The following is a 9532-nucleotide window of genomic DNA, read 5'->3' as shown; positions in this document are numbered from 1 at the left end:
AAGGGTGGGGGGGGGGTCTTCAGTTGAACCCCCTGGCTGCTAATATATTCACCCCTATTGTGGCGGGTCATTGCACCATGCACTAATGGAGGGAGGAGCTGCGGGGCAGCAGTGACAGGCAAAGTCTTGGAGCATCTCAAGCCAAAAGACTTTCCCTCTCTACCAGACATGGACAAGATTCTGAAGTTGCCGCTGCACTGACGTAACCTTCCTCAAACCTGCGGTCTCCATGGAAACAGGATGAGTCAGGTAAGCATTGTATCCGGTCGAAATGCTTCCATTGCCTCTGGTGGCGCAGAATTACGAGGGCGAAATCCAGTTGGAATAACATTCAACTTTAAATCCCAAATGCATGAGGTCAACTGTCGCGCATTCTGAAACAATCTTCTCCCTCATTTATTGTTTTATTTAATGTTTATAATTGCTCATTCCTGCTTTATATTGTTATTATTTGATGGGCCCATAACTTCCTTCCTAACAAAGGTGAGAACCTTTAACAACCCTTTCCATCTTTTAGATGTTTAAAACTAAGTTCTTGTGCAGGGGCTGTGCTCTTGATACTAGAGACACCCTGGATTGGCTGAGCGCAAAGTGAGGGACCTCTTGTTTATAGGCCACGTCTTTGTTGTAGCCCCTCCCTTGTCATAGCTTTGAGAACAAAACCGGAGTTTTCTGTGTGAATAAGACGACACAGAACAATAGTGGCCTCTGTGGTGACGGAGCTGACTCAAATGCCAGCGTGGGGTTGGGAAGACAGGGAGGGCCACGTGAGCGAGTCACCTAAAACAATAACAGGCTTCGGTCAATATGGTGTTCAGCTCATGAAAAGTTTGATTCTTATATTCTCAGTGACTAGTGATGGGCTGATGAGGCTTCATGAAACAGTGTCCTCATTTTGGAGCCTACTAGATGGAGCTCTCTGCTCTAAACTATTGGGATTTGAACAATCAATAAAACTTCTCCTTATTTTTAAACCAACAGCGCCACCTACTGGGCTCTGAAAATTAGGTCACAGTTCCATGAAGCCTCACTGACCCTTCACTACGAGTGCCCCTCAAGAGGCTGTGGCATCAGGAGGCTTGGAAAGATGCAGTGGTGTTTCCTCTGCAACCTGCTTCTTCTGGCTCTGCCATGCTGGGGTTTCCTGCCCAACTTCTGGTCCCAAGTCTTGACGCTCGCCTGGGACTCACGCACACACCAGTACCTCACAGAGAGAGCCATTCTTAATGTCACCCTGGAGACTCTGAGAGCATCCGGGACACCAGAGAACCAGGCAGGTGAACACACAACCTTTTTTTTTTTTTTTTTTAAACTAAAAACATTGTTGCATGGTTTCCTCAGGCCAGAATGGGTCGGGGTTTCTGGAGAGCGGTTGGGGAGGTGGCCAAGTCCAACGCAGCCATGGACTTTCTGAGTTCCACCAGATCCGATCCGGTCTACCACTTTGACTCTGAACAAGTGGAGAGTGCCACTGTCATGCTGCGGCAGTTTTGGGCTCACACGCTGCTGTCGGTGCGGGCCAACCAGTACGCTCGGGCCCGCTCCAGTCTGGGCCAGCTGTTTCACTCTCTGCAGGTACCAGGCCCAGACAAATGTCCCTCTGCTATCCACACCCTTAAAAATCATGTTGACTTTGACCCCAGGATTTCTACAGCCACAGCAACTGGGTGGAGATGGGCCAGCGCTTTATCTACCTCCACCTGCTGCATCCTGAGGAGGCGGCTGTTCCTCTCGCTGAAAGTGAGAATATGAGCCTCAACATGTCTTCAATGGGATTCAAACTCAGCAAGTTCTGAACCTCATTGTCAGAGTGCTTTGTGTTTAACTGAGGTTTCTCAAGTCTATGTTTAGAAGACCTTTGCGTTCAAATTTCAGGGATTCACGATGGTTGGTTACTCTAGTGTTGAGATCAATCCAGCAACACTAACAGTAGTGCAGGGAATAGGTGCCAAGACCAGGTCAAAACCAGGACTTGGAGAGGGCGAGACCAAATCCAAGATGGAAATCCAAGAATACATTGGATTCTTACCCAAGAATCCAATGTATTCTTGGGTAAGAATACATTGTCCAAGAATGGACAATGTATTCTTACCCAACTTGTCGGCAATAGAGGTTACTGTCCTTGAAAAAAGGGTTGAAAAGTTCTCACATGAATCTGATGAGAGCTTAAAGAACTTACATTGCATCAATGTATTTTGTATTTAGACCGCCCCTTTTGATCTGATCTCTGTGGGGTTCATTCAGACCGTGCTTGTACATTGATAGGTTGCATGGTACTTTGGGATTTTCACCCATTTCATCCAGTATAACGGCTTTGAATACCGAGACCGTGACCTTAGGAATGTGGACGAGCAGTGGGTCTGCTCATTTGGAAGCGCAGTAGTTCTTAATGGGAGGTCAGGCAAGAGGGAAGGTTGAAGAACTGAGTTGACATAACAGGCGTGTCTCGGTGAAGTGAACAGAAAACATTTGCAGCACTGAGGGTCAGAGGTGGATTATCAGGTCCTGGTTCTTTGGAGTCTAGAATCCCCAGAGTTCACGCCTCAGTCACTGTTGTTAGCCCAGAAGGAGCAGCAGAAATAGCCAAGTTTCCTTCCCACTCAAACTCACCAGTTCTGTCACATGGTGGATTGATATTCTGGATGTTCTTTAATGGTATTTTTATGAATTGTGAAATGATGACATGAAATCATGACAGTTAGAAGGTGTTGAGGAGCAACCAAGGTGAGGAGATGATCACATGGATTGGCTGCCATTCTTTCTCTCCACTCTACTGTAGAGCTCCAGTGTGTTGATGCGCTGGTCTGTCCATCAGTCAACGCAGCGCTGCTGTGGTGCGCTGTGCTCCTCTTCCCACACACTCACAGCCAAGAAGCTTCTCACATGCTTCAACAACATCCAGCTGTTTTTAAAGCTGATGCGCCTCTAACTGGACCACACACTTTCACCACAGAACCATGGAGGGAGGGAGGGAGGGATCCTTGTCGGAGCCGCCACCATGCCAAAGACTGTCTGCACCGCAGAGCTAACAGAGCTAACGTGACGTCTTACTTCAAAACTTAATTGATACTTGTGGACTGTCAAAGTTTGCTTTGTGGTTTAAAAACTGGCGAAAAACTAAATGCACAGCAAAATATATGCGCTCCAAAATGTGAAGAGAGAAAGTGTCATTGTTTTTATGAAGCAAGTTCAGGCAGAGAATGCTAAGGATTTGTGTCTGGAAACTACAATACAATCATGCAAAAGAGAAGTGACAAAATCCAAACTGTTATTTAAAGTAAGTAAATAAATAAATAAATCATGATATATTTTGCCATATCGCCCGCCTCTTTCTGGACACATTTGAAACAAATACATTTTCTGCAATTTGTTTCTGCAACTAGCCTAAAAGCTCTGCAAACACGGAGCTGCGGCTGCAACGTACGCACAGTCGTGAGCCTTGAAAGATAAGTAATGTCATGTAAGCAAAAGTGGCTCTCCACAGGGGACACTCCCACTTGTATGGAATGTTTTAGCGCCACCTGCCGGAACAACCTCCACCCAGGTCTGACCAACAGGGAACAAGGCTACCCCCTGCTGACCACGGGCTACTTCAGCTCCTCCCCGCCCAAACCTGAAGGTAGGAGCCAGACTGATGAAATGGTTTGCGCAGTCTTTAAAGGCAGAGTTGCTTTCAGGTAAATGTAGTCACGGAGGGGTCCTGGACGGAAGTCGCACCATGGGAGCCAGAGGCGGCATCAATAAGGACAGCACCGCCCCGCTCTTCTCGCCTCACCACTACCTTCACCAGGTCGCTGCCGGCCTGGCTGAGGAGGCCACGGCGGCGGTGCTGAGGGACCTCCGGGACACAGTTGGGGTTCAACCCTTTCTCAGGTGTGGCTCACCGTGTCAGGCTCTTCCTCAGCTCTGCCCTGGCGCTCAGTCAGGTGACTGCTCTGTCTGTCACTTAGGCTCTTCAGTGTGAAGCAGGTCCCGGCCCTGGTTTTCGTGCTGGACACCACCGGCAGCATGTTCGAAGAGATCACAGCCGCTCGCCTCAGGGCCCATTCCATCATCCAGAGTCGAGCCAGTGGACCTGAGCGACTTGGCACCTTCCTGCTGGTCCCCTTTCATGACCCGGGTGAGTCTTCGATGCCAACTGGAACTGGGCCACAAATGCAGACTTAGAATCCAACCATATCCATCGGCAGAGGTGGGACCAGTGTACGAAACCGAGGACCCCTCACAGTTCATGGAGTACATGGAGAATCTGATGGCACTGGGAGGAGGAGACGAACCAGAGATGTGTCTCTCTGCCATCCAGGTGAGGAGCCTTTCAAAGAAGAGACCCCAGTGTTGAGAACAATTACGATGGCTTTTTTGGTGGGGGCGTTGCAGTTGGCGCTCACTCACAGCCCGCCGTTGTCGGAGATCTTCGTGTTCACAGATGCGTCACCCAAAGACGCTCACTTGTTCGACGTGGTGAAGGCTCTGGCTCTGGACAAGCAGAGCAAGGTGAGACAAACTGCACCACTTGGAACCTTCAGGAACTCAAGTGTCTTCCGTTTTATTTTCCAACAAGGTGACGTTCCTTTTAACGGAAGACCCCAAATACACCACAGAATCCCGAGGGAGGAGGAGGAGGAGGAAGAAGAGAGGCCTTTCCCCAAATCGCTTCGACCTCTATTCCTCTCTGTCCGCTGCTTCAGGAGGACTGACCATCTTCACCAGCAACTCAGACATCCACAGAGTCTCCAGCATCGTGGAGGACAACACAGCTGCTGACAAGGTGCTTCTGCCCTTCAGTCAGAGCAGAGTTCCTTATAAATGACTAGATCAGTTCCAGGCCAATACAAGCTCGATAAAAGTGACCAATGGGAACAGTTTGGAAAATTCACGAGCACATCATGCGCACAAAGCTCAGCGCTTTACTAGAGAGCGAATGAGATGAAGAGAAGCAGCGAAAGCACATTGGTGCTATGACGCTTATGTCATGTCTACAAAGAAACATATTCCTTGTTTATTACTTGATCTTGATCGACACTCATGTCAAAGTTTCCTTTGTGGTTTAAAAGTTGGAGAAAAACTAAATGCACAACAAAATAATTGTGCTCCAAAATGTGAAGAGAGAAAGAGTGCTAGGGATGAAAAAGGTTGAAAAACACTGTTGTAAAGGAACAGTGACAGAATCAAGAAAAGCTCCTGTGATTCCTCAGGTCACTCTCCTTCACGTGGAATCTGAGGAGGATTCAACGTCGCTCCACTCCTTCAGAGTTGACAGCTCAGTAACGGACGTCACCCTGCACATCGCTGGTGTCCTCAGAGAAAGTGTCCTGACTGATCCGTCAGGTAAACACTGCGACGCTCAACTTGTCTTTCGTCACACATTTCACTCTGGCTGTCCTCTCTGATCCAGGCCAGACTCAGTCACTGCTGAGCCCAGGAGGCACCCTGGCTGTCTGTCAGCAGTTTGAAGGTTTGCACCGCATTCATCTGCTTCCTCCCATCCAGCCAGGGCCGTGGAGTCTGAGGGCCAAGTCTGACGGACGCATCACATTCAGCGTGATCGGTAACACCACAGTGAGACGGCGCATGATCAGCACATTCTTGTCACCAAGCTTTGTTCCCTTGCAGCCAACAGCAGTGTGGATTTCTTCTACTACTTCGCCACTGTGACCAATGAGACTCATCCTGGACTAGCAAGGGTGGAGGGCAGCCCTATAGCAGGTGGATGGTGATGGTTGAAAACACCACTGTTTGAATAGTGACCTCATGCTTTTCCCTTAGGTACGTCTGCCTTCCTGGTTCTGTCAGTGACAGGCCTGAATCGGGACACGACCTTCAGTCACGTGACGCTGCTGGGCTCCGAGGAGCAGAGCCTCGAGCAGGTCTTTTTAAACTCCTCGTCCATGGCGTCGCCATCGGTGGAGGAGCTTGTGGGCTGGGTGGAATCTATCCCAAGAGTGCCCTTCAGTGTCCGACTGACCGGGCGTGACGGCCGAGGGAACAGGCTGGAGCGGGTGGCCGCTGAGATGATACACCCCACGCATGTGCAGATACAGGTAGGCATCCTCTGGACTCATGTTTGGTCCCGAGCTCCAGTCCTGAAGAGTACAAACCCGGCAGTTGACTATCAGTCCGACTTCTGATAAGCTCTACTTCTCTTCTGAAGGTATCGTCCGTCCCTCTTTTGGTACCTGGTCACAGTACCACAGTGGACTTTGACATCACGAACCACGGACCGGAACGACTTTTCAGTCTGACCGCGGACGACGACTGCGGATATTTACACACCACAGGTCCTCACAGGTACTTCCCAAACCACAGCAACTTCTGCCTGTCAAAACGGAAGAACAGGGTGCTTTTTGGGGAACCACAGGTGATGCGCAGCACCTGAGCATGACGCCACATGGAGCAATAATGCCATGCTGTGCTCAGCAGTCCATATTGTCTGTGGTTATTAAGCTGAGGGAGGCTCGCCGTGGTATCTAAAGTGGCCCTGATGTGTGTTTGTCCTTCTGCTTCAGTCGTCTCACACATACTCACACTGCAGTCTGGCATCAGATGAGAATGAGAAATGTCTATCCAGTAACAGCCAGAAAAACTTTACAAAATGGCCACCTTGGTCAAAAACAAACAAACAAAAATTTGACCAGGAAATACAGTTTAAAAGAAGATACATTGAAATAACTTAAATTTTCAAAGCAACCCTTTGCAGTAAGATTTTTTAATTGTGTCAACGACGTATTCTGACATTTCATTGTTGTAGCAACTACATTTCTGCTGTTCTGTGAATTACTATTGCTATTATTTCTTCATTTTGCCAATATTACTATGTTTATTTGCTCAATAGCATGATTCATATAATTAGCAAAAGCTAATTAACTGCATAATATATTTTAGTTACCTGAATTCAAATAAATACAAAATTCCAACTCAGCATTTCTACACTTTCATTTTGCTCTGTAAAAAACTGTCAAGAAAAGCACATGTGCTTAATAATATACAAAAAAAAAAGTGACATCAGTTTACTGTTACGGCTATGTAAGTGTCCACTTTAATAGAAAAAAAAAAGATTTGAAATGAAATAATGTGCCAACTTAGTTGTTAACCACCATAGGTATATAGGCATCAATGACATGGTAGAATAAAGAAGGAAACAATGAAGCCGCACTTGAGGAGACTGCAGCATGAGCTACGCTCCAATCTTTCCCTCGACGGCAGCGTTTCTGCATCAACTTTTTGTTTGTTGAAAGCAGCCAAATGACTTGTGGGCTTGTATCGAACCCCAAACTTGGCTGTTCACGACATCAACATGTAGCGCTGGTTCTCTTCACTATAGTCGTGAGCGACAGTATGGATATGTGAAGGACTGAAGGGCCGTGGCTGAGGCAGGACTCCCCTTCACCAAGCGTCACTTCCTGTGTCTGACCACCAGGTTTCCTGTTGGGGAGCGCGAGCAGTTCCACGGCCAGGTGGGGCTCCACACTCCAGCTGGCGCTCGCGCCGGCGCCACCGTCACGCTCACCCTGACAGTTCAAGCTCTCAACTCAGCGGACGGCAACTACGCAGTGGTCTACCTGCCTGTGGTTCCACCGGTGAGCATGAAGGAGCCGTGCACTGGTGTCGGTGGTGCCGGACTGATCTGTCTGTCCCCTCCAGGACCCTGACACCTCCCCTCCCTCCTGCACTGCTGCTCTGCTGGACTCCTCGTGCGCCGCCTCTTGCACCAACTCTACATGGAGTGTATCAGTGGCTCTGTCAGACAGGGGGCGCTCTGGTCTGGCTGCCCTCCAGCTCCAGAGAGGTGACGGGGTGCTCACCCGCTTCAGCGGCCTTGCTCCCACCCGGCAGGAGGGAGGGACTGAGGAACGTGAGGTGCGACTGGAGAGCGGAGACCCCCCCCTGAACCTCTCGCAGTGGGCCTCCTCTCAGCCCCTGTGGCTCACCTACACCTCCAGCTGCTGCTCCCGTCGGGCGGAGCTGCTGGTTTGGGACTCGGCCGGGAACATGAAGCGCTGCCATCTGACATCGGAGCAGCTGAGCGACAGAGGAACTGACGCCAACAGAGCCCGGCCCGTCAGCACCACCAGAGCGCTCTTGTTTATAATACTGTTCTTCTTTGATAAAGATTGAAATTCTTCCTCCTCCTCCTTCTTGGTTTTTGACGTCAGGTGTTGCCATAGCAAGTCCTCCACCTTCTCCTGTGCATCCTCCCGAGCAAAGGGGGGCGGAGTCATGACTGGAGACGCACACAATGTTTACAAAGAAGGGTTTGTCTGAGGGTGTACACACCATCCCCTCTTTTGACACAATAAGTACAAAATATTTGTATTGCAATTATATTGATTTCATAGAAAAGCATAGTGTGGTGTTTTTTTTCTGGAGAGAATGACAACAGGGCTCAAATGCTCAGCACGTGGACCAACAAAGGAAAAGAAACTGATGCTGAGATTGTTGCACTTTTCTAAGAGGTGTGACTGAAAGAATTTGAAGAGCCAACACAGTACACCAGTGTTTTTCAACCTTTTTCGTGCCACTACACCCTTGGCGCCAAAGCGCACTAGTGCTTAAAGTCCTATAGAAAATCCCTATTCATTTTTGAAAAACTGTAGCTACTCGACACTCGGTTGTTATTTTGCCAGAAAGCGATGGGCAATATAGCAAAATATATCATGATCTATTTATTTATTTACTTGCTTTAAATAACTGTTGTGGTGTTATCACTTCTCTTTTTGCATGATTTGATTGTAGTTTTGAGTTTCCAGACACAAATCCTTAGCATTCTTTGCCTGAACTTGCTTCATAAAAACAATGATTCTTTCTCTCTTCACATTTTGGAGCGCGTTTATTTTGTTGTGCATTTTGTTTTTAGCCAACTTTTAAACCACAAAGCAAACTTTGACCATGAGTATCAATAAAGTATTGAAGTGAGACGTCACGTTAGCTCTGTTAGCTCTGCGGTGCAGACAGTCTTTGGCATGGTGGCGGCTCCGACAAGGATACCTCCCTCCCTCCCTCCATGGTTCTGTGGTGAAAGTGTGTGGTCCAGTTAGAGGCGCATCAGCTTTAAAAACAGCTGGAAGTTGTGCAGGCTTCTTGGCTGTGAGCGTGTGGGAAGAGGAGCGCGGCGCACCACAGCAGCGCTGCTTTGACTGAGGGACAGATCAGCGCATCAACACACTGGAGCTCTACAGTAGAGTGGAGAGAAAGAATGGCAGCCAATCCAGGTGATCATCTCCTCACCTTGGTTGCTCCTCAACACCTTCTCATTGTCATGATTTAATGGCATCATATCTCCCATCATTTTCCCACCGTTCACCTGACAGCGGCACCCGGTTGGAAAAACCCGCTGCAGTAGATGATTGACATCTTCCCTCAGGTTAAACTGACCAGGAGACTCAGGAGTTGCTCATTACTCTGCACGCACGGAACTGACTTTGCACTCTGCTTCAATGTGAAGACAAGCCACGGAGAGTCAGGATGTGGAGGAGAATATGTGGCTCTGATGGAGGGAAGGTGGAGGAACGAGGACAGTGGGGCAGCAAAGTGG

At 48.7% G+C, this 9532-nt stretch overlaps 1 protein-coding gene across 1 annotated transcript; it reads left to right on the top strand.

Moving 5' to 3' along the window:
• The first annotated feature begins 156 nt into the window (after positions 1-156).
• vwa7 (von Willebrand factor A domain containing 7) lies at positions 157-8115 on the top strand. The gene is made up of 17 exons (XM_053872255.1): positions 157-249; positions 982-1273; positions 1342-1575; positions 1644-1740; positions 3485-3619; positions 3678-3873; positions 3951-4120; positions 4191-4303; positions 4378-4494; positions 4562-4768; positions 5196-5328; positions 5396-5548; positions 5614-5706; positions 5767-6041; positions 6152-6288; positions 7418-7577; positions 7642-8115. Exons 2-17 carry the CDS (start codon positions 1088-1090, stop codon positions 8113-8115), a joined length of 2880 nt encoding a protein of 959 aa, XP_053728230.1. The 5' UTR covers positions 157-249; positions 982-1087.
• Positions 8116-9532: the final 1417 nt, after the last annotated feature.

This window comes from Synchiropus splendidus, chromosome 8, assembly GCF_027744825.2.
Source record: "Synchiropus splendidus isolate RoL2022-P1 chromosome 8, RoL_Sspl_1.0, whole genome shotgun sequence".
NCBI lineage: Eukaryota > Metazoa > Chordata > Actinopteri > Syngnathiformes > Callionymidae > Synchiropus > Synchiropus splendidus.
The sequence above is the reverse complement of the archived record's forward strand: the minus strand, read 5'-3'. Positions and strand labels throughout refer to the sequence as shown.

Coding starts and splice junctions, on each gene's coding strand:
- vwa7 (XM_053872255.1), top strand. CDS start 1,088: ATGCAGTGGTGTTTCCTCTGCAACCTGCTTCTTCTGGCTCTGCCATGC. Junction 1,741..3,484: donor GGCTGTTCCTCTCGCTGAAA/GTGAGAATATGA, acceptor GGCTCTCCACAG/GGGACACTCCCACTTGTATG. Junction 4,304..4,377: donor TGTGTCTCTCTGCCATCCAG/GTGAGGAGCCTT, acceptor GGGGCGTTGCAG/TTGGCGCTCACTCACAGCCC.